The sequence below is a fragment of the Agrilus planipennis genome, unplaced genomic scaffold, assembly GCF_000699045.2.
Source record: "Agrilus planipennis isolate EAB-ADULT unplaced genomic scaffold, Apla_2.0 scaffold121, whole genome shotgun sequence".
Lineage (NCBI taxonomy): Eukaryota > Metazoa > Arthropoda > Insecta > Coleoptera > Buprestidae > Agrilus > Agrilus planipennis.
In genome coordinates this window covers 444302-470817 of record NW_020439072.1, presented here as the reverse complement: position 1 = coordinate 470817, position 26516 = coordinate 444302, and the positions used below count along the sequence as shown (strand labels likewise).

General features: G+C 32.3%; 1 protein-coding gene across 1 annotated transcript in view; it reads left to right on the top strand.

The window, feature by feature from the left end:
- LOC108738686 (elongation of very long chain fatty acids protein AAEL008004) overlaps window positions 1–26516 on the top strand; it is a 51600-nt gene that overhangs the window by 10678 nt on the left and 14406 nt on the right. Inside the window, exon 2 of the mRNA XM_018472216.1 lies at window positions 19933–19996. Coding sequence (XP_018327718.1) covers window positions 19933–19996 — 64 coding nt within the window. The remainder of the gene's footprint in view (window positions 1–19932; window positions 19997–26516) is intronic.

Genomic DNA, 26516 nt, shown 5'->3' with positions numbered 1-26516 from the left:
TTTATCAATAGGGTAGGTTAGGTTATCGGGTTTTGTTCAAGTGACCACCCTCTTTCGATCCCCCACCTCCACCCCCTTCGGGGGTGGGGGCCATCATCTAGGCATTTATCCAATCATTAAGTGACATATGTACATCTACAAAGATCTAGAGATCTAGACTCTACACCACCCTACTTATTAACTACATTTAAAACGAATTCCTCGTAGGTAATCCTTAGACCACGTACAACAAGCAATGGGGATGTACTATTGCACTCATACAAGCAATGTTTGTTGTTCTCTTATTATTGTTATTGGTCTAATATACCACGCGGTATTACGACATATTTAATGATTTTAGTAGCCAGCTAGACGCCGCCGACATACCGTTCCTTCCACCGTCGCCTCAACTAGCTGCGTTGAGAGATTTAAGTCGGTGCAGTGTGACGTTGAAAAACTTCTTGGTTATCCAGGTCACTGGATTGCATAATCGAGAGCGAGAAAGAGATAGGCTTCAATCTTACGCTTTCGATATTGTTTTACTTTGCAACTGCAAAGTATCGGCAAATTCTGTCACTTATTATACCGAGTTTGGCATTTAAATAGCTCGCAAAACGTTTCTAGTTAATCCAGACTTTTGGATTTCTACATAATCTTTGGATTTTAGTATCTTTTATTACCAAAAGTTCCATTACTCCTTACTGCATCTTCAGACGTCTGATGACAGAATTCAATCAATCATCATTACTTTACTAGTTTGATTAATTAGATATAAGCTTATCACTATCATTAATCCATTAAAATGATTTGATTTTTTATCATGTGGTCCATTATCAAATCGCTGAAGAAGTAACAAGCGGTGAAACGTTTGGTAACACAAATGAATAACTATGGTGAAACTCAAAGGTCTGTAGAAGAACCTAACCTAACCTAACATTAATCATAGGCAGTAAGTTGGACCCTTATATTTTTCGAAAAATAATTTCATGTTGTACCCAAAAATACTTTTGTTGCTCTGATTATAACCGAAACATATTTTTTTATATTAATTTGCACTGGATTATTTACTAAAATTTTACAAAAATACGTACCTACAAAATAAAAAAAAAAGATTAATTGTGGATTATTTTTCATTTTTTGCAACTCTTATCCATGGGCATTATTCTTATTTCATAGAAGAAGTATTAGTTTTATCAGCATCTTGTGATCACTTTGACAGTGTTATTTACAACAACATCCCTTCTAATGTATTAAGTGCTTCTTGGATTATTGACGAAAGACTGCAACACAATAATCATGTTATTCTAAAACCTACTTAACAATGAAGGTGAAGCATGAATATCAAAAGTTAAAATTAAAAAAAAAAACTGCTTAAATTAATGTTTAACTAATCTAATATCCCTGAAATAGCTTGAAAGAATACCTTTTAGGATTCGCTCCAAACCTTAAAAAGAATTTACAATAAAGCGGCGAGGATAGAGATATAGTAAAGCGGTGAACATAGGAAAAAGCGCGTATTTATGCAATAACATTCAGTCATATACAGAATGAGACAGACAAATATTCTAAAATAAATGTTGCTGTACAATCTCTTTTATTGAATATGTGAACGAAGAAAAATTGACGAATGTCTTTCTTATTAATGTAGATCGGAACTAAGGCGATGAAGTTATACGTTTGTATCGAGCTTCGACAGTATTTCCGAATGTCAATATCAAAGTTTAAACATATTTTGCATACCGAAAGTCATCGAACAACATGGTTACCTCTACCTCTATCTCTATCTGAAACAAACATTTTTGTTTCTCTTTGCACCGCTTTTATACACCGCCTTTGTTCAGACAGCGGGTCACCGCTATGTAAATCGCGCCGCTATCCCTTACCTACACCGCTCCATTATAACAGCAGCCTTAAAACGTCGAAGATCACTCATGTGACAGTTTTTGATAAAATCAAAATATAAACAAAGCAAAATAGTACGGATTGACGGCTTAACTTGATTTTCAAGTTACATCAGTTGTACTAATTTGGAATCAAGACAAGTGGCAGTTTTTCAAGACGGCTTCATTTTTTCGTTAATAATTTTTGATATTTTGGCATATTATTCATTTCCATGTTTACAGAATTGTACATGCGATCTCTAGTATTTATAAAATGTAAACGTTAGGTATACCAACCCAGTGTTTTTAGCGGAAAATTTCATTTATTTTTATTTTGTTATTACTATCAGACCCGAGCACAAGTAATTACCTATCCATTAACGTGTTTATATGTGGTGTAAATTAACCTACTTAAACGTCTGTGTCTTGAGACTTGAACGGTATTTGACCCTCATTTGTACATGAAAATATAAATGCAAAATGTTTGTCACTCATAAACGTAAAATAATATGTTTCTTTTAACAATTTTTACAAGGTTGTTTCAAAGAAATGCAAGTGTATAAAAATAACATTTGTTTTTATCTTTGTTACTAATTAACGAAGACGTTCTGTTTATTTTTTTACAGTTTAATATATACATGTAGAAGCTTTTAATTTTTTAGAAAAGGAATAAAACCAAAAAGAAGCTGTTCAGGTAAAATTACCGATGAAAAACAGAAGACGAACGGTGTCAATTACCCAATAATCCTGTGCCCCAAATTAATTTTAATTTGACAAACTGAAACGATAGCGTAAACTCAAACTTTTCAAAACACTATAGAATTTATTTTAAAAAAGTAAGAAATCAACCTATGTATGGGGCAAAGGTTTTATATTTATACGAGACCAATAACTTACGTTTCGCCTCAATTATGAGGCATCTTCAGGGTTAAAATTTATTTGTACCGTGTCTTCTCATGAAAGACAAAAAAAAATAATAAAAAAAAACATTTAAACTGTTTAGAGACCTTCAAAAAAATTTTTAATTAAGTAGTAAGAAGTGGAGAGAAACATTTGTAACTTCACTAATAAAAAGCCAACTAAGTACTCAAATTATTACTTTACGGCTGATTATTCATTAGCACATAAAAATAATGTGGAAATTTTGTTAGAGGCTTACAAACTACCTGGGGAGGATAGGAATACTTATCTTCTAATTTTTGTACGAGTTTTTACGATTGTAGTATAAAAAACTTAAACTAAGTGTAAGCTTATGTAACCAGTAATAAAAAAATGGAAATAACTTCTCTGTATTACCACTTAAAAATAATAATCTACTCCGGTGAAGATACAAGTTAAAATCATAATTTTTTCCTTTTTTCTTTGGTAATTCAGCGAACGTAAATAATGACTGTTAAATCTTTACTTCGAGATATAACGTTCGAAGTTAGAAACAAACGAATAAGGAAAAAAAGCGTTTTCGTCTANGTTGTCTTTGTTATTTTTTATATATTTTCCTAGCTGAATGAAATTATTGAGTTAGTAAATAATATAGTACATTGTGGCACAATAAACATCTTTGTAACTTGTGTTTGTGCATTTATTTTCGACATTAAAATATCTAAAAGCTTCATCAATTCAATTTTTAAAAGAAGATCTTACGTAGGTAATGGACGTCATTTATCAGAGCGCTAGGTTATAAGGAAGTTAGTTTGCTACCAAGGGGTGGGGGGCGTCCCTTGTTTCCATTTGATATAATAATCTGAACCCTGATTAAAAGGGATGATATAAACAAAACATTTTTATATAAGTATCTACTTATTGACAATTACCTTATAAACTAACGCAAGCAGCATATGAATAACAAACTTTTCTTTAATTTTAAGTAATACTTGTTACGTAAACATGCGTCTTTAATAATGTTTATATTAATCAATGACATCGGGAACCAATTATATGTAACTACCTATGTATGTATGTGTAGATAGATACTAGTACGGAATTCAATTTATCACAATTTCTGTCGCGTATTATCATATTGTAGTAATAATTTCCTTTAAATATTTTTTTGTTTACATATAAGTACTTCTCCATTTAATAACCTTGTTTGATTTATGTATGTGCATTCAATTAATAACGACCGGGGTATGACAGTTTGTAAATAAGTTTTTGCCTCTGTTTGTATATTTGCGTAATGTACACTGTTATTTGAAGAAATTAATTAATTAATAAAATGATTTTTCTCACTCCATCATTATTAATTCCAATAGTAGTTATTAACGAAACTGACGTGAACAATTAAATCTATTTTAATTATTTAAACCGAAATCTAATAAACATATTAGAGGCAGAAACAGGAGTTAAGAGAAGTAGAGATAGACCTAGATTAGATTACTGTCTACAGTGTACTACCAGTCTTAGGAATGACGACCTTATGGCGATAATAATGATATGTGTTCGCCATTTTATTATAGTACTTTCTTAATTGTTCTTTAATTCATTGATATTCACTTAGAGTCGTCTGAAATGTTTAAAATTCACCACATTCTATGCCTTCAAAGCCAATCCTTTAACTCGTCTTGACAATGACTTCACGCATTGGTTGATGTCAATACCAATAAGATTTTTATTATCTATTAAAACATTGTGTAGGTAAATTTGAATTCATTTTAAAGAAATTGCTATTGCTGTTAACGAAGTATCATTAGAGAAAGGAAAATAAATTTATTAAACAGACAGGCACCTTAAAATGAACTGATTTCTTAGCTAAAGGTTTTTTGGAAATACCAAATCTTGAGCCTATATCCTAAAGTAAAAGATATTACAATCAAAAAACTTCGAACATCTTTTTTGTCTGTCAATAGTTGTATTTTCATTTTATTTTTATATATTACAAATCGTCACTTCAGTTAGTTGATTGTAGATATGCTATTTGGTTAATTAATATTTAGAAATGAAAGCAATTCACAAACATGCGTATTTGTTGCACAGAATGTAAAACTATGTCATTTTATTTCTAAAAAGGATATATCAATATAAAAATGTTCAGTCTCTCAGAGTCTCTGAAAGCGAGACTCGAGTCTCCGTCTCTCATCGAGTCTCTCTGGGGTCGCTGAGAGAGACTGTCAAAAAAACTGTTTAGCGTCTCTGAACGAGTGTTGCTCATAGAGAGATCCTCATTTCGTAACCAGTCTCTGAACGAGAGACTCGAATCTCTCAATAAGCGGTGTCTCGATAGCAATGGTTAAAATTTTCTAGGTTCAACATATTTCAGAGATCCCAGTCTTTCTACGAGAGACTCGAGTCTCTCAATTTTTCAGTTTTATTAATTCAGTCTCTCTGTGAGAGACTCGAATCTTTGAATTAACAATCTTATCGTTCGAGTCTCTCATACAAAGACTGTGAGAGATCCATAAAAACACCTAGTCAATAACTGAGAGACTATGAAAGACTGTGAGAGACGCTCTCAGAGACGCTGAAAGACTCTGAGATACTGGAGAGAGGCTGAAAATTTTTGTATAGAGTACCTATTCAAATAAGTGATAGCTATCAATGTATCAATTATTATCCTATTTAATAGCAATTCGAAAGTAGTATTAGCATAGGTTGCAGAAACGTATAGATACCATTATGACATTGTCCTCACTAGTAAAAATACAAGAATGTTTTTATAAATTACTGGAACCTTCTACAAACAATAGTTCAGCTATAGAATGAAATATATTCGGTAGCCATACGGGCGGCTAAATTTCAACGCAAAATGTTTTTTTTTATTTATAAGATTAAGTAAAATAAAGTTATACAATTGATCGAATTTCGACCACAGGTGATGGACTTTTACTGCCGCGCCGTGTACCTAATAGTTCCACTATAAACCAAATTGCAAAGCTGAACAAAAACAAGTACAATTAAAAAAGTTACAATTTGTGCAACATGTAAAACCTGCTACGCAATGTATGTCATTAATGTGAATTACTGTTCGTCGCCTTCATCTCCGAGACAAATAACACTTCTAACTATAATTTTAGAAAGTTTAATTGAACTTCTTCAAGCTTCAAATTTAAATATGTACTTATTAAACTATGAATAAAAATAATAATTACGTAAATAAACTCTTTTGTAGCTACGACGAATGTAACTAAATAAATAGTCAAATGAAAATTGAAACGTATCGCCGTCGCCGTGTCCGAACTTTTTTGCAACTGCAATAAAAAGAAGTTGAAATTTTATGGACCAGCATCTTTTTACGTACTATTTTATTTTGGTCGTAAGCTGATTAGAAATTTAGTTTTTTCGGCGATCTAAATTAAACGTAACTCAAATTTGCTTGTGTAATTACATAAAAAAAATTGTCATTACTCAAATTAAATGTGCATGTATTAGATTAGAACTAATACTTAGATTGCTTATCGAATGTGTGACAAGCGAGGATTAGATAATAATGCTTCATCTCGCAGAATAGGGAAACGTTAAATTAAGTTAAGTTTTAAATCAATCAAAAAGATACAAATTTATGTCTATAACCCAAGATAGAAATTTAATTCTAACTTTAAAGTTCTACACATGAAGAACAAAAGAATCGAATTCTTGAAAATAATGAAATGCTTTGTTATCTGTTATACATAAATTCCGTAAATACATTTAAAGACGTAAATGCGTTTAGATTTCATACTCAGTAATAAGGTACGGAATACCCAGTCTGTTAAGTGGAAAAGGCGTTCAAAATATAAAACAAAGAATAGCGCAAAATCAGGTAGCTTTTATCAAAAAAGAATCAGGTTTGATCTCACGAATAAAAATGTGTATATATTTATTTAAGAAGTTAGTTTAAAAAATATTAAATAATATTCAATTCTCTGCAAAATGCATTCAGGTAAAAACGTTTTACTTTTTTTTACCATATCAATTACCCATAAGTCTTGCTTGTGTCATTGACATTAGGTACAAATTTACTTTTTCGGGAAACCTCTCTTGTACCCAAAACTACTCTAATAAATATATAAATCAAAAGAACGAACGAACGAATATATATTCAACTAATACAGAATAAAATACGATATTTTCAAATTATTATCAACAACAAAAATAATTCAACTGTAACTGTAAAGTATTTGAATTTGCACAAAGCATTCATTTCGAATGATAAAAAGTAGCTACTAGTTTCAAAAGGATGTTACATGTTACATATCTATGCAGTATACGTGGATTATATTGCAACATGTACTACAATATTTTACAGAGCGTTAAAGCGAGATACCGAAAATTGCTAATTATCCTTAATTAAGCTTTATTCTCAGTAGACAGGAAATTGCAAAGGTCTCTAGATGTACTTACATACAATGTATTTTGTAGTCAATAGCTGTAAAATAAAGATTTAAAGTATGTATAGTAGTACAACTTTATTTTGGAAAAATTAAAAAAAAAATTAAAACGGTGAGGGAAAACTCAAAAATGAGCCATTCTTAGTCAATTTCACCATGATCAACTTGCTACTATTGTCCACCACGAGCATCGCTATAGTTTTCCACAGCCTCTAGTGTTTTATTTTTTCATTCTTTCATAAACCTCCATCCTTCTACCGGATTATTTATCCGAAGTTGTTTGTTATGATAGTTCCACCACATATTAACAACTGTGACAATGTAGTTTTCGAGCTAGTGAGCAATCCGAACCTATAGACGTACTTCTTCATTATTCTTGTAGGTACTCACACACAAAACAGAGTTCTTGTCCTACCCTTTTTTCTGGTGAAATACCGATGAACAATTTCACGTTTTATTCGAGCAAAATTGGTCTCGCAGGCTGCTCCGACACAACACAGACCAACATTTACCTGCTGCCTTAACAGCGCGTTTTAGAAAATACGACAAATGGCGCTGTAAACGCCATCTGTAGTACAGTGCTACATTTTAGGATTACGCATACTTCAACAAGGTCCATTTAAATATATGGATATCTACTTGCTGAAACAAATCCCGGTGTAGCTTACCTCAACGTGGTAGGCACGTTACCATAATCGAATATATGAATTATATCCACAATTCTACAACGCGCTGTTAAGACAGCAAGTAAAAGTTGGTCTGTGTTCTCTCGGAGCTGCCTGCGACGGGCTGATGAGATCCAAAAAGATCGAAATCGCAATCCGCGTCTGGCAGTTTCGACAGAATACAGACCACTTCGAATTATTTTATTTGATTATGGTAACGTGCCTATCACGTTGAGGTTAGCTACGCCGGGATTCGTTTCAGCAAGTAGATATCCATATATTTAAATGGACCTTGTTGAAGCATGCATAATCCTAAAATGTAGCACTGTACTACAGATGGCGTTTACAGCGCCATTTGTCGTATTTTCTTCTCCGATATAACTCGTTTACTGTTTCTTCTATTAAAATTCATAAACCCAAATTCTTATATCTTACAAATCTACACGTAATTCCACAGATTTATAAGGAATTTAATAAAACGTTGCGTTCCCAAAACTAATTGTAAGTGAATTACACCTTCGTATTTCTTACCCTAATGGTTATCAACGCTACGTTTCATTTTATGTTGTTAAGTATATATTATATATCTTAGAGTTTCTACAACTCTGAGATACTTTATATTTGACCTATACAATCTACCCTAAAGAAGCTTTAAAACATAAAGCGAAACGTAGGTGTGATTATTCATTACGTAATATATTCTTCACCCCTAAAATTGCTTGTATATGTCTACTAAATAAATTATTTAATGAATTAATAACAGCGTTTACATAACAAACATTTCTCTTAGCAAAAAAAAAAAATTAAACGTCAGAAGAAACTACAAACCTGGACAACGTCAATGATACGATAATTCTTCAAGTAGCAGTTAATTAGTCAGTAGAACGAGAGATTATACATGTTGAGCACATAATTTTTGACACGTGTGGAGTTTTTTTTTTTTTTTTGAAAGGCCAGTCATATTCATTCATTGCGTATGTCCATCATTTTGTGTATTTATTATTAATTATCACTTGTGGTATACATAGCGGGGAAATACGTTCTATATAATCATAAAACATTACGCTAAACAAGCGAAACGTCAGCAATTAATCCTTTCGCAAGTTAATAATAAATAAAACGTGGAAGATGATCTCTCGGATGGTATTGTTATTATTAAAACATTACACCGTTTAATAATATTGCGTCAAGTACGAAAGAAAATTATTACACCACCAAGGTCGAGTCACCGTAAACTTTGTGCTTAGTGGAACGCGCTTTCGATTTCGAGTAGGTACGATTCTTCTTGTCTTCATTGTTGTCGTTCTGTCTGCGGTTAAATGCCAACATAAGTACCTATTAACCTGCACGAAAGAAATTCTATGCCAACTACCGTAGTAAGCTAATTAGTCCAGGCAATACGGGCGGGTGAGTGGGAAAAATTATTCGGATTTAATTTTTTTACGCAGTTTAGCAGGAAGATTCTCCTGAATTTAGGTTGCCAGCTGGTAACCCGGTCGGTTATTGTTTAAATCACGATTGTTTAAACAAATGACAAAAAGCATTTTTTTGGCCAGAACATTTTTTTATATTCTTTGGTTTAATCTCGATAAGAGTTTGAAGTTTTTTTTATTTTTCATATTTTGCGAATTATGAGTTTTTGAAAGTCTGAATATACATGAAAAACGCTATTTTCTTTGCTTAAAAAAGTTATTATTCAGCAAGTAGATAACCATATATTTAAATGGGAACATACGTAATCCTAAAATGTGGCATCGTACTACAGATGGCGTTTACCGCGCCATTTGTGGTATTTTCTAAAACGCGCTGCTAAGACAGCAGGTAAAAGTTGGTCTGTGTTCTGTCGGAGCAGTCTGCGACGCGCTGGTGAGATCAAACAAGATCGAAATCGCGATCCGCGTCTAGCAGTTTCGACAAGATACAGACCATTTCGAATTACTTTATTCGATTATGGTAACGTGCCTATCAAGTTGAGGTGAGCTACGCCGGGATTCGTTTCAGCAAGTAGATATCCATATATTTAAATGGACCTTGTTGAAGCATACGTAATCCTAAAATGTAGCACCGTACCGCGTTTACCGTGCCATTTGTGGTATTTTCTATTACAAAAAAAATGTTTTTTTAGGAGTTAATCATCATCATAAGGTCGTCAGTCCTAAAACTTGTTGGACACGCACCTTCACTCTTTTCTATCCTGAGCTAATCTTAGCATTTCCCTAAAACTAGAACAACCCACATCCTTAACTATTTGCGAACAGTAATCTAATCTAGTTCTACCTCTACTCCTCTTAACTCCTGTTTCTGCTTCTAATATGTCTTTAACTAGACCTGCATGCCTGAGAAGGTGTCTTACCAACCTATTTCGCCTATTTTTTATTAACTTCTACAGAATCCTCTGTTCTCCTATTCTTTCTAATACGTTTTCATTTCTAACCTTTTCTATGCAACATCAAATTTCGAACGCTTCTAACGTTTTCTTTTCCGCCACGTCCAACGTCCATGTTTCGCACCCGTACAGCGCCGTGCTCCAAACAAACACCTTTAACAAACTTAGAAGCTAATATTTTATATATATTTAATAAATTGCACCAAAGAAATTTTTNTGCCTACTGTTGTCTTTCTTTCACTCGCGCGTCTCATATTAGCGCGTTGTAGACTATCAGTCAGCAAGCGTGCCTTTTAAATAATTAAAATATAAAATCTATTAATAGTAAGAAGCAAAATTTCTTTGTTGCAATTTATTAACTACAGTTTAAAAACATATAAAAAAAACAACATATTGTTTAATAATTTTTTGAAGCATAGGAAATAGCGTTTCCCATTCAGATTTTCAAAATTCATAACTTGGAAAATATTAAACGAAAACTTAAAACCTTTTTTATGGAGATTAAACCAATGAAAATAAAAAAAAAATGTTCTTGTAGTTTTTACCGTTTGTTTAAGCAATCGTGATTTAATTAGTACCTGACCGGATTACCGGCTTGCCTGTATCGTAATATTCAGGAGAATCTTCCGACAAAACTGCCTAAAAAAATTTATATGGAATAATTTTTCCCACTCACCCGCCCCTACTACCTAGACTAATTCTATAATAAGACAGAATGTCCACATTACGATGTGCTTCCTGTCAATCCCGCGACAGAATTTTTAACGAAATACAAACATGTCCTTATATTAATCCTTTCTTAAAATGACTAATGACATTTCACGATAAAAGCAGCAATTGAACAATGTTTAAGCAATTAATCTCGATCAATGAGATGTTTTTAGATACTGTATATGTATTAAACTATAAAAAAAACAAAATTTGTATAATTGTATCTATCTATTACGTAGGCACAACAAGTTTTCTAGATTTATGAACCATTTTTGTCGCCAAGTTAATTCACTCTTTGATAGTATTTTATGGAGGTTTCTTAACCTCATCATCACAGGTCATTTATTTACCACCTATTTAACAGTACCTAATACAATCAAAACAACTTTTTAATTACCAACAAATAGTTACCAAAACGGAATACTCAATTTTTCCATTAATTTCTAACTCTAACTCTGGTCTGGATGATTTACGATTAACAGATCTTTTTTTTTATTCATTACCATTCTCTTTTTATTATTCATTGATTTGTTTTGAATAGGTATAATGTCGTCGAATTTTTATACTGGTGTGTACCTACAATTTATAAATTGCTGTGATTACATTCATTTTGTTTGTGTATCATGTTTATCTACCTACTATATACGATTTAATTACGCCAAAAGTTGATGTGTTGCATTTTAAGATAGTACGCAATAATAAATTGTTTACGTTTAAGTGTTAATGTTATTGATTAAAGTCCATTTTTAGTAAAAAAGAATATTTATAAGCACTTTCACATAAACGTCAATTATTTGTTAATGTTGTTAACTATTTATTCAGAAACAATTAGGTAGTTTTTCTTACAATTTTTTTTTTCTGAAGTCAGCTAGTGTACTTTTTTTTAAAAGCGTACTTAGAATTCCACCACGAACTGATAAGAGCCATTGTATTATATTCGTTTTTTTTTTGTGCGTACGTCAGTCCATATGTTACAGTCATAGGGGAATATACTGAATGTCGGAACTTGTACGTTTTTGCTTAAATAAGCTATTTTTAATCGTATATTTCGACAAAATTTGCAAAGATTGTGGATTTTTATCATTTTAAGTTAATTTATCAATACTCAAAATATATACATAACACAGCCGAAGCGTTATAAAAACACATATCACATTTTTTAATCTATTAACTTACAGAAATACTGGAAACTGCAATTAGTAAAACAATATTTGTTTAGTGGTTCCATAATCACAGCGTTTAAGTGTATTGATCTCATGTAAAAAAAAAAGGAATTTCCAAATACATGAAGTCATGCCATAGGAAACACGATAAATAAAACAAAATTTATTTGACCATAAAGCAATAAATACACATATACAATGTACCAGATCCGTTCAAATTTACAGAAAATAATTACTTCAATATTTTCAAAATATTGTCTAGAATCTAGACTATTTCCTTAAGAAAATTTAACAACCAACATAATGTATTCAAATAAGCAATATCATGTGCAGTTGCCGAGTATTCATGCGTAATCTAGAATTAAAACAATCATATTGATATGTTACATGTAAATCGGTAAGACGATCAGTGTGAGAAACATATAGGCATCGATATTATATAAGATATACAACTTTTCACATAGATAATAATTTGTCAAGTGAGAGTCAGATGACTCACGTAGGTACTGATCGTTCCATCATCATAAGGCCGTCAGTCCTAAGACTGGTTGGACACGTACCTCTACTCTTTCCTATCCTGAGCTAACCTTCGCATTTCCTAAAACTAGAACAATTCATATCATCAACTATTTGCGAACAGTAATCTAATCTAGATCTACCTCCACCTCTTCTAACTTCCGTTTCTGTCTCTAATATATCTCTAACTAAACCTTCGTACCTGAAAAGGTGTCCTACTAACCTATCTCGCCTATTTCTTATTGACTTCCATGGAGTTCTCTGTTCTACTATCCTTTCTAATACCTCTTCATTTCTAACCTTCTCTATCCAAGGTATCCTCATCACTCGCCTGTAACACCACATTTCGAAGGCTTCTAACCTTTTCTTTTCCGCCGCGCCCACGTCCATGTTTCGCACCCGTATAGTGTCGTGCTCCAAAGATACACCTTTAACAACTTTTTTCGAATTTCTAAATTAAAGAAGTGAATTCTTTTTATTGAAGGCGACTCAACCCTGCGCTATCATCTGCTTTATATTCCTACTACTCCTTCCGTCCTGACTTACTAGATCGGCTACTTCTTCTAATTTTTCGTTTCCTATCATTATAATCGCTCTTTCCTTACTTTTTCTTCCCTTGCATACAAATATTTTCGTTTTACTTTTATTTATTTTCATACAGTACTGTTTAAAGCTATCTCTAACTCCTTCTTGCTAGATGTTTATACTGCTATATAATCTGCAAATCTAAGCACACTAATCTTTTGCTTCTGTATGTCTATCCATACAGTCGTACTGTCTTTAATGATGTTAATCGCGTCTCCGATGTAAAAATTAATAATTAGCGGTGACAATGTGCATCCCTGTCTCACTCCCTTCCCAATATTTACTTTTCTACGTTGCAGCCCCATCTCTATAACTGCCTGTTGCTCTTTATATAATATATAATCTGTTAATTACCTCTTACTGTAACTGTATTGAAAATATGCACAGATTTTTATTAATTATTATTTAGGAATTATTACATCACTGGTAAACAGATTCATTTTATTTGGTAATCAACAAACAGATCTTCGCTTTTATTGTGACACTAATATTATCGTTTTGTTTTGACTGTTGTATAAGTTGTTAGCAAAAATTGAACATTTTCTTTCTCGACAATATGTAATTCTTGTGTACGACACTGCAAATATCATGTGAATCTTTCTACCTACCTGTTGTAAAAATGATTTATGGATTTTAGGTCTAGGGATTTGGGATGTACGTTAATATAAATATCTGCATAATAGATGTACCTAACTGCGTTCCCATATCACTATTTTACCTTTTGGTCACGAATCTCCTCCTATTGATGAGTCAAGTTTAAATATTAACGTCTCTTATTACAATTTGTGAAAAATAGTTTCCCATTTAGTTTTTTAAAATAGCATTTATAATCTTCAACTGATTTGTACACAAATTAATTCATATGAATACCTATGTCTAATAGCTGTCTGATTCATGTTATCCAATTGAAATATCCGACAGTCGTTGCAACAATCAATATCTATTCGTTTCTTTATTGAACCGACTGATCGGAATGTATCAGGTTCAAGGGTGAATATCAAGAAAGCCTGAATTAATTGTGAAATATCCTTGAACAACCACGAAAGAGAAGTTTAGTGAAATTAACCTTGCATTTTATTTTTCACTCACCGTCCTGTATCGGTCATAACAAAATACTGACCTTCCAAATCCAATATAATTGATGTGCAACACTGTTGCAACCAAAACACAGACAAGAATTGATTGAAATCTACATCTAATATTTTTTGAATAATTATGTGTCGTGTTCCTCAAATACACGACACAAACAAATAAATACGAACACGTACGTAGAATAGGTACAGCATATACCTGAATACTTCGTTCTTATACGTATGTAAACCAAGAAAAACGTTTGCTTGTAAAATTTACTTGTAACTCTAAAAGACAAGGAAAATTTGCGAGTATTTTCGGATAAATCATTATTAATCAAAAAATAGGCATTAGTGTAGAAACCCCAAACTTTTTTAAGCTTCCTGGAGATCACAATCGAAATACCATAACGTACATTAAAAGGCAATGTCATCATAATTTTGTTTTAAATTTGTTAAAATGAGAACTTGATACACAAAAACGAAAGTCTAGATATAGATATATTTTGTCTGAGAGAACAGATAGGTACATCTTCTTTCTAGATTTAACTTGGAACTGTAGTCATTTGCTGCGTATTGAACACGCCATTGTTAGGTTAAGAAATGCTTCATGAGAAATACAGACAAAGTGAAAAGAGATAACCGAATAATAGTAAGCCGTGCAGCGGTTAGAAGTTGCTTAGGTACGTTAAAGATTAGGGTCGGTTTTGTAACAGTCTGATTGGAATTATATCTTTAAACAAGCGTCTTTAATTTCCGAAATTCCTGAGAATGTTGAACTTTCTTTAAAGTCCGATAGTGGCAACATGCTCAAATTCTGTTTGTTTGCATCTCTTTCTGTGTCCGCTGCAATTCCCACCTGACATCTCTTTCTTATGCTTACGATATTCGGACTATGCCAATTTTAAACGTTCGAACTATTTAAGTATATCAATATGGTAGTAATTAGACACTTTTTATTATCTTTTCTGGTACAAACAACAAATACTTAGATAAAATGAAAATTTTGTACACTGATTATTTGTTTTTCGTCACTTGACGTTATTTTACAACTAAGCATTTTATGTGTTGTGTAACTGTATTTTTATTAATAAAAATATATGGTACATACACACGTACAAACAAAAATCGCAGTATTTACCATATAATTTAAGCCTTGGTGATAAACGTGACTTTTAGAAGAAATGACATTATAACGAAATTATGGCAATTAGGAAACAACAAGGACTGAATCGGGAATTTACGGAAAAACAAAATGCCTATTTTTATTTTTAACTACTATTACTTTTTATATACCTACTATAAGTACAGGTTTTATACAAAAGTGACATTGCAAGTCATTTAATGACACAAAGAATCAATTTGTAGTTAATTAGAATACGAATAAAAATTTATCTATTAATTTGTTTATTAAAGACCAACGTTTTCACTTCAAAGAAATCGTATTGCACTTCTCATAAATTAAGGGGATTTCCCTAATTTTCAGGTTATATCTTTATACCTAGAAGTTACACTAAGTTGCAATTTTCCTATTTGATGCGCCGATTGTACAGTTTACTAAATATTAAAATGCAAAAAAGGACAAATAAGTACTGTAGTTACTGATTAAATTTAAATACGAAAGTAATCAAAGTTTCAATTACAAATAAAATTTATTTAACCACTGTGGTTTCTTTAGATGTGAGAATATTTTGATGAAATAATGTGTTCAAACAAAATTATTTTCAACTAAAACTGTGTGAATTAAAGCTTCTTCGAGTCAATTTTTTCGATTATAATTATAGCTGAATTAAACTAACATTTGAAGTAGTCTACAATTAATAATTACTTAATATCCCTTTTTCCAATTTTCTGGGGTTCTCATAAAGAATACAATTCTCTTTTCTTAAAAATTTCATTGCAAGCCATTTCAGTTTTAAACTTCGTTCCTATGTAACTTTTTTTACAATGACGTGTGCTGTAACATCCATTTTTGCTGTTTCTTGTAATACCAACATCATTTATCATTGGCTAGTTGCTTTTCTTAATTACTTAGTGCGCGAGAATATGAATAATTGCTTGAGCAACTGTCGCATTTAAAGCAAGTAATACAATCTATTCATCTATACTCATAAATAAATTAAAATAAATAAATTTCTTACTTCTCTGTATCGTAATTATTCTTAAATTGAAAATAGTAGTTTTTACCATCATCATTTGAAGCTTTAGCATCCGTTTTAATCTTTTAATATGCATATTTGTTAATTAAAAAACTAAAAGTGATACTTAAATTTCAATAACTAAAAATAGTATCAAAAGTTGAACGGCTTTCCTTTATAATTATCTTTTTTATTACGTACATGCAATCTCTATACATATCTAATATGTATAACGTCAAACTTTTTTCATTTGACCAAAAGATAGCGCAACAGTACCTACAGAAAGTACACAGCTTCCCATACTTTCGATTAAATTGTTCTTTTGCTACGTGATAACTCATCATCATCATAGGGTGGGTCATCAATTCTAAGACTGGTTGGACACGTACCCACATCCTTAACCATTTGCGAATAGTAATTTAACCTAGGTCTACCTCTACCCCTCCTAACTCCTGTTTCTTCCTCTAATATATCTCTGACTAGACCTTCATGTCTAAGAAGGTGTCCTACCGACCTATCTCGCCTACTTTTTATTGACTTCCATAGAGTCCTCTGTTCTCCTATTCATTCTAATACCTCTTTATTTCTAACCTTTTCTACCTACGTTATCCTCATCATTCGCATATAACACCACATTTCGAAAGCTTCTAACCTTTTCTTTCCGCCGCCCCCACTGTCCATGTTTCGCACCCGTACTGCGCCGTGTTCCAAACATACATCTTTAACAACCTTTTTCGAATTTCTAAATTAACCGTTCGCGAGCATAGAAGTGACTTGTTTTTATTAAAGGCGACACGACCCTGTTCTATCATCTGCTTTATATCCCTATTACTCCTTCCGTCCTGAATTATCTGACTTCCTAGATATCTAAAATCTGCCACTTCTTCTAATTTTTCGTCTCCTATCTTTATATTCGCTCTTTCCCTACTTTTTCCTCCCTTGCATACTAGTATTTTAGTTTTACTTTTATTTATTTTCATACAGTACTGATCTGTCAGTACCGCTTCCATTTTATTTAAAGCTATCTCTAAATCCTCCTTGCTAGATGCTAATACTGCTAAATCATCTGATAACTAACCGACATTAATATATATTATTATCTGAAACATTCGTAATTTAAGGCAAGTCGAATTCGCTAATTAAATAATTAATGATTTATTACATTTATACAGTAATAAACGGTTGAAAACGTGCAAAATTAATTAAGGACACAATATACGCCTAACCGAAAAATGATACGTAGTTATTACGAAGAGTTATCGCGGTTTAGATCACAATAAATTTTCACCGTCGAGCCGAGGCGTTTGATTATGAATCGGTGAAATCTGCAAGTGGAAAACTATTAAGCAACTGATAATCGTTACATAATAGGTAATAGTACGCATAAGTATATCGAACCGACTAATTGCTTGCGAAACTTTTAAGAAAACGGTAGGTACAATAAAAGACGGTAAAGTTGAACATCAGCATAATCAACATCATCTTTCCCGATAAGGTCTTGTAAGATACATCGGTTAATTCTGGGATTTCCTAACTGTGCATCGCGACGGCGTGGGGAGCTGCGGCATTGTAGTCTTGTTTTGTTTTTGTTTTTATTTTCTAATAAAAATTATAAATGTTATTTGGAGTTTTTCCGATAACTTTTTACTAGACTATACAACTATAAGTAGTAGGTACTTTTTGGTCAGAGGGTGGCGTCGCAAAACTCCTGTGAACGTCACAGTAAAAATAAATTTAGGAAACCCTGGATTAGTTCATTTTTTTAGAGTAGTTAGCACATGAAACTAAATTTAAAATTATTTTATGGATAAAAGAAAGTGAGTTCCGTCTGAACTAAATAAAACACTAAAACCCAAAAATCTACACCTAACACACATTTCGACACCCAAACTGTAATCCTCAATCAGAAATTGACCTCTAGCCGAGGATTACACCTTATTAGCAAAATAACGTACAATTACACATTACACTACGATTTATGAAAAGCTTTTTCTATAATTTATTCTTAAAGGACACTGCCAAGGTGAATTTCAATTTCAGGAACAAACTTTCTGTAAAAGTTACGAATTACAACCTGATTATTTATTCACCAATTGAATTTATTTTACCCACCACGTAAAGACTAACCGCCTTCCTTATGTCTATAAATTAAATTAGCGTTTGTTTTGCCATCATGTTATCCATTTTCAAAGTCGCTTTAACCCACAAAGGAACACAAGGTTGATATTGTTTGCTCTTAACACTAACAACGAAAACTCATTGCCTTTGGAAAGTAAATAAAATTGCCATTGAGAAAATAAATTTCGGAAATTTCTAAATCAATAAATAATAAGTTCATGTAGATATGTAAAAAAGCATTTTAGTATTAATCTTGACTTTCGAATTACTTTTATGCAAATTTATTCCAAAAACATTTACTTCAATATAAAAGCTCACAGAATGTATTCACAAACAATTAATTAAAAATATATAAGTACTTATTTTCAACTAAAACTGTGTGAATTAAAGCTTCTTCGAGTCAATTTTTTCGATTATAATTATAGCTGAATTAAACTAACATTTGAAGTAGTCTACAATTAATAATTACTTAATATCCCTTTTTCCAATTTTCTGGGGTTCTCATAAAGAATACAATTCTNCTCTTTCCTATCCTGAGCTAAACTTCGCATTTCCCTAAAACTAGAACAACCCACATCCTTAACTATTTGCGAACAGTAATCTAATCTAGGTCTACCTCTACCTCTCCTAACTCCTGTTTCTGCCACTAATATGTCTCAAACTAGACCTTCAGGCCTAAGAAGGTGTCCTACCAGCCTATCTCGCCTATTTTTTATTGACTTCCATAGAGTCCTCTGTTCTCTTATTTTTTCCAATACCTCTTCATTTCTAACCTTTTCTACCCACGATATCCTCATCATCCGCCTATAACGCCACATTTCAAACGCTTCTAACTTTTTCTTTTTCGCCACGTCCACTGTCCATGTTTAGCACCCGTACAATGCCGTGCTCCAAACATACACTTTTAAGAACCTTTTTCGAATTTCTAAATTAACCGTTCGCGAGCATAGAAGTGACTTCTTTTTATTAAAGGCGACACGATCCTGCGCTATCCTCTGCTTTATATCCCTACTACTCCTTCCNCCTTCCATCCTGACTTATCTAACTTTCTAGGTATCTAAAATCATGTAGGTATATCTCTTTTTAATTCTGAAGGCATCCACAAGAAATGAAATTCTTCATAAATACACTCCTGTTGAAATCGCTGAAACCATTTCCAATTAACAAGTAATTTAGTGTATAAGAAATAGTAATCAATAAATAAAAATTATTAGAACAAACGACCTATCTCAATACAATCTAATTTTTTTTCGCTTTTTCTTTTTTTCTGGTACCCCATGTCATTATCCGGTACCTGGTCGGAGCCTACGAAAAGTGCCGGATTCAAACCGGATGCCGAGCCTATCTCTAATTAATACATCTCATATTTCATTCAAAAGCGACAAGAACATTTATTAAAATTATTTTATTATTTGTTTCAGGAAATGGCTAGTTTGGTTAGATTAGCTTTAGACAGATATGTCGACATTGTAGATAGGATAAGTGGTAAGTACCTTTGACTGTATTTAAAAATCTCACGCATGTAAAATGTATAAAATATTGTTTCAAACATTTTTTAATACACGCATATCCTGAGAAATGTATACATTTCCTAGGAATTGTATGAAATTCCGATGTTGTACCAGGAAATGTATAAAACTAATGTAAACTGAGAATCAGAGTTATCTGTGAATGCAATAAATCACCTGATCAGATGACTCCCCTCGCTCCGCTAACTCCGCATACATGATATAGCCAGCCGTGTAAAACTGAAAACTACAAGATATTGCGCTGTGCTAATAAATACGTATAATCCAAATTTGAAAAACTTCACTTATTAGATGAATCCAAAGTTAAAGAAAATATGGATTCCATTTCCTTCTCTTATTACAATGTGTAAAAGAACAGAAACAAAATGGTTATAAATATTTTGATGTTGATTTTTTATCAATAAAATTATTTGCAACCCTATTTTGGCTCTGATCTTTCACGCTAAACGAACTATTTTGGCAACAGTCTCTTTTTTCTAATTAAAACGGATGACAAAGGTAAATAAGGAAGCATACGGAAGAATTATTTGTTGCTGAACTGAAGAAATTATAACATAAAACTAGAAAAACTATATCACAATCACTTCAAACAGGAAAATATGAATTATACTCAATCTTCGCAGCTGATGATATATCTAATACAAATACTACTATTATTTTAGAAAAATTCCAATATTTAAAATGCCTGCAAGGTTTTCTTGAAAAATATTCTATACTTAAATGAATGTACAATATAAAATTAAGCAGGTATTACAAAAAAGTGTTTATTTGAAAAAAGGATTTTGAAAATACGTATTTTGCGTTTAGCACTTAAAATACAAAAAGGAAATCTATTTTGTATATTACATTTGAAATGAGAAATCAAAAAAAGTATTTGCATTTTGTATTTAAATACTTTTAAAAAACCATTTTGCACATTTCTATATATATGAACAGAATTTAAGTAGTTTTTTATACGCCAGTATATTTAAATTATCTCTGATTGATGTAAATTCTTCTTGGTCAAGTATAAAAATACTGTAGGCACTTAAGTTCATTCAATCTTTTGCAATTTTGAGAACAATTACCGAACACATTATTTGTAAGTATATTAACTAATTAAATATTTGATTAGGAGGACCATACGATTGAGAATTTGAAAGAGTAACTTGTAAGGACATTTAAATTTTAAGTAGCAGACTTAAAAATATACAGTTCTAATTTATTCCACGATCATTGCAAACAATTCAGCACACTTATTCGTAATATGACTAATGGCATACATTGTATATTTACACAAGATGAAAGACTTGTCGTTTAATTTTACAAGGAACTAATTATAAAAAGCTTATTTCTCACAGTTAAAAAGCTGAAGATATTCCTATTTATAACCTTGACGTTTGTGCGTTTTCATTAACTTACAAAGCATCATCTAATGCTATCACAAGGTGATAAAATAAATATACGGTAAACTACCTGGTTAACTACATGCGGTTTATTGCCAATAAAAATGATTGTTTACAACAACAAATAATAGACCGTAAAACGTGCGACAACCCATATTATGCTAAATAAAAATCCATAAAAAGTAAAGATCCATTTCATTACATATGAACGTTTGTAACAAGAAATACACAACACATAATAATTTTTAATTGAATACAGATAAATAAAATAACATTGTTAGTATTTTGTAACAGTAGCTATCGGGTTGTTCGGAAAGTCATTTCGTTTTTTCCCGACACAGGATTTAATTGTATTCTTTTGCACCCAATTTCACATTTAAGCCGTATAATTTTTATATGCTTTGAGAGCTCTTATAGCAAGGCTTGTGTGTGAAAAATTCCAATTAATTCTACGCAGTAGTTTTTGGTTGGTGCCCTTTTAAATATGGAGAGCGATAAGCAGCATTTTCGACATATCTTACTGTTTTACTACAGAAAGGGTTAAACTGCTGTTCAAGCCAGAAAGAAATTGACTGATGTGTATGGAGAAGGTGTGTTGACAGTACGCCAGTGCCAGAACTGGTTCGCTAAATTTCGATCCGGCAATTTTGATGTCGAAGATGCACCACGTTCGGGAAGGCTGGTTGAAGCTGATAAAGACGCGATAAAGGCATTAGTTGATGTGAGCCGGCGAATAACAACACGTGAGATCGGATTGAGGTTAAATTTATCAAATTCAATAGTTTATGATCACTTGAAAGGCCTGGGATTATCCCCGAAGCTCGATGTATGGGTTCCCCATGTTCTCACAGAGAGAAATCTGTGTCGCCGCATTGACGTTTGCGATTCGCTTCTCAAACGTCACGAAAATGATCCGTTTTTGAAGCTCATCATCACTGGGGACGAAAAATGGGTTGTATGTAACGTCAAATGCAAGAGGTCATGGAGCAAAAAAGATGAACCGGCTGAAACCATTTCCTAAGCCGATATTCACCAAAAAAAGGTGATGCTGTCTGTTTGGTGGGATTTTAAAGGAATCGTTTTTTTTTGAGCTTTTACCGGATAGCACAACGATTAATTCGGAAGTCTACTGTCATCAGCTGGACAAACTGAATGATGCACTTCAACAGAAAAGGTCAGAACTAATTAACAGGAAAGGTGTAGTGTTTCACCAAGACAACGCGAGACCTCGCACAAGTTTGGTCACTCGCAAAAAGCTTTTACAGCTTGAATGGGATACAATGCTACACCCACCATATTGTCCAGACCTGGCACCATCGGATTATTATTTGTTCCGGTCACTCCAAAATTTTTTAGACGGTAAAACCTTCACCTCAAATGAGGAGGTCAAAAACCTCTTCGATCAGTTTTTTGCCAGCAAAGACCAAAAATTTTATGAGCGTGGAATTATGCTACTACCAGAAAGATGGCAAAAGGTGTTGGACCAGAACGGTCAATATATAATTTAATAAAGTATTTGTTTATTATACGAAAACTGTCTTTCATTTCCACAAAAAAAAAACGAAATGACTTTCCGAACAACCCTATGAAATTCTTGAGATGCTTTCATTACATGCAAAATTATTACAAACAAAAGAGAGCTTTCAAAAAGTCAGTAGCTTGTTATGTCAAGTACGTATTGTTATTACATGTTATTTCTAATAGTGTACATTGTATTGTATGTACAATAATACATATTACGTAATTCTGTACATAATAAGGAGTAAGAGGTTCGCAAATGTCTCACCTGATACCGTACTTGCAAATTATTACGATAATGAGGGTGAGGTTCACAAATGTACCAGGTCCCCAAATAAACATATGCTAAGCATCCTAGAAATAACAATAGTACATTACGTATCGAGGTCCGAAAAGTGAGTTGCAAAGTGGCAAACGCGTAATCTGAAGTATCTACTTTTCAGACAGAGATACGTACACTATTTTTTGTCATGTTTGTGCGAAAAGCTCATCATTAAATTGATAGTTGGCGAAATAAGAGTAAATGATTTAGAGGTTAGAAAGACATTGTCATTGAACAATTGATTTCTGCGCATGCCCATAAACTTGAGCGCATGCGCTCAAAAGACTAATTTTATTTCCTCCCGACTAAAACACGGCTGAAAAGAAGCCATTTCTTTCCTATTTCATAGAATGCAAAACGAGCTTTCCGCTCTAACATGACAAAAATAATTTTTACTTAGAGATGATAATCACACATTTTTTCCTTAGTTTTGATGCCAAAAAAAAACACGTAATTAAATTTATCATGATTTAAATTTTACACACTTTGAAATTCAAAAACAATGCGTACAGTAAACATTTTGGGCATACCTTCATTTGAAAATATAAAAACTGATTATGTAAAAATATAATTAAATGGAGAGTGTCGGTAGGTGGCACCCTCAATTTAATTATCTTTAATTCAACTAGTACGGTAATTACTAAATTCAGCTTTATTCATGTTGTGTAAAAAATTCTGTCTAAAAATGAAGTGACGTAATCCTTTATGAATAGAATTTTCGTTTTTCGTTTTTTGTCACTAACGATAAGATCAAACTAAACTTGACCTTCTAAAAAGATCATTATTACGTATCATCAAACAGTTATATGGCGAAAGTGTACTGTTATTAAAAGGATAAACAAAATGACTAGATGTTTCTTTTTTAAGTGTCCATAGTTGACTACGGCAGTTGCCATTCTTTTTACTCAACTGCCTACATAAAATATAGTTATTATAAATGGGTACGTTTACACTTGTCAGCAAAATTCATATATACGGCCCAAAACGACAAAGACAAGGTAAAGATGATAGCAAAATAGAGTTCTGTATGCAGATTTTAATGGAAGTATTTTTAAGAAAATGTCAAATAGAGATCTTTCGCGCTTTTTCCAAGTATGTTGTAAAGTTTCCCCCAAAGTCAGTCCCAAAAACGTATAATTACAATATGATGATGGAAAAAATAATTTATTTATGATGTAAAAAAGTTGTTAAAGGTGTATGTTTGGAGCACGGCGTTGTACGGATGTGAAACATGGACAGTGGGCGCGGCGGAAAAGAAAAGGTTAGAAGCGTTAGAAATGTAGTGTTATGGCGAATTATGAGGATACCGTGAATAGAGAAGGTTAAAAATAAAGAGGTGTTAGAAAGAATAAGAGAACAGAGAAGTCTGTGGAAGTCAATAAGAAATAGGCGAGATAGGTTAGTAGGACACCTTCTCAGGCATAAAGGTCTAGTCAGAGACATATTAGAGACAGAAACAGGAGTTAGGAGGGGTAGAGGTAGACCTAGATTAGATTACTGTTTGTAAATAGTTAAGGATGTGGGTTATTCTAGTTTTAGGAAATGCGAAGGTTAGCTCAGGATAGGAAAGAGTGGAGGTACGTGCCCAACTAATCTTAGGACTGACGACCTTATGATGATGATTATGATGATGATGTAACCAGATATTCACGATTTGCGGATTTTTCCCGTTATTTGTACTAATAAGACATTGCGTTTTGCAAAATTTCAAAATTCTGCTTCAACGGGATGTACCCTATAAGTTTTTATTCCCGTGGGAGTGTCAAAATATGCTGTATAAACGGTCACATCTTTTGATTGCTTTGACTTAGAAAATTGATTTTTTCACAACTCCACGCATTACTAAGGAGAAGGATCTTCACAGACAGATAGACGCAATGATCCTTTATGAGTTCGTTTTTCCTTTTGAGGTATAGAACCCTAAAAATAACCTAAAGTTAATAAAAACAGTAACTACAGTTCTTGGGCAGTAGTTATCCAACTGGCAGACTTGGATAGCGATTTCTATTTTATCATCGGAACAAATTACTGACCAATTCGATAAAGTTCCTAACTCCTACGGGTACGACGAGTGACGCTCCATTTGAACCCGCGCATATAAAAAAGCACTAATAAAACTATCACGTACCTAAAAAAACTGCATTATACCAACTGATTAATTAGGAAATTAAATTAAGAATGATGAAGATTTGAATTTGAACTTTGGAGTTTTCATTTTTTAAAAACGTCATTTATTGAATAACTCACAATAATTAATTTACCATTTATATTGGTAAACAATTTAATGAACATTACAAACATGAGTTAAGTCTGGTTCTTTTCAATCAAACAAAGACCTTCACAAGGTCAATCATGTTTCTTGATTGATGATACTTTTGCAAATTACTCTGTTGTGGGTCATCAAACTGAAGCATCAACTAACACCAATTTTTCTCATCACTGATTTTATATTTTATAATAGATATTGATGCATTTAATTATTAATTATTAAAGCTAATGACGACAATGTTATGTAAAGAGAAACAGGGACTTGTTCTTGTCAGAGATGAAAATTACAATTTGGTTATAATATATCTGTTACCGGAAATGTATGAAACCTAGGAATTGTATACAATTCCGAAAATATTTAGGAAATGTATAAAACATTGTTTCAAAGATTTTTTAATACATACGTATCCTGGGAAATAAATGATGAATGAGGCGGGCTGATATGTTAGAGTATTTTATTCACAGAAAGCATTTGTTTTATACATTTCCTAGGAATTGTATACAATTCCTAGATTTCATACATTTCCGGTAACATATTTACTATTACAAAAAATAAAACAAGACTTTATTTAACAGAAAAAATCAAAATTAAAATAAAGTTTGAGCTTAAAACAGAACACTTAAGTTCAAAGAAATTTATTTTGAGAACATTGAAACTGAAACCGATTTTGTGCGTTATGTGAAAACACCTATTATACAGGAATACCTACAGGTAAATGAGCTGTCCAATCAACTTACTCTTTAGTATCTAGTACACAGCTAGGGAATATGGAGGAAAATTATCTTCAGCCTACTTTAGGAAACATTGGAATTATTAGGTGACGGTTAGGAAGAGAAAGACGAGACTAAGTTGAAGACGACGGACGGGATGATGACAATAGAAAGGGTGAAAACCATCCTCAGCATTTGATGGATCAGGAATCGCACCACTAGACCACGCCGCGGTCTGTCATAATACCTATCAATAAAGTAGCATTACAGTA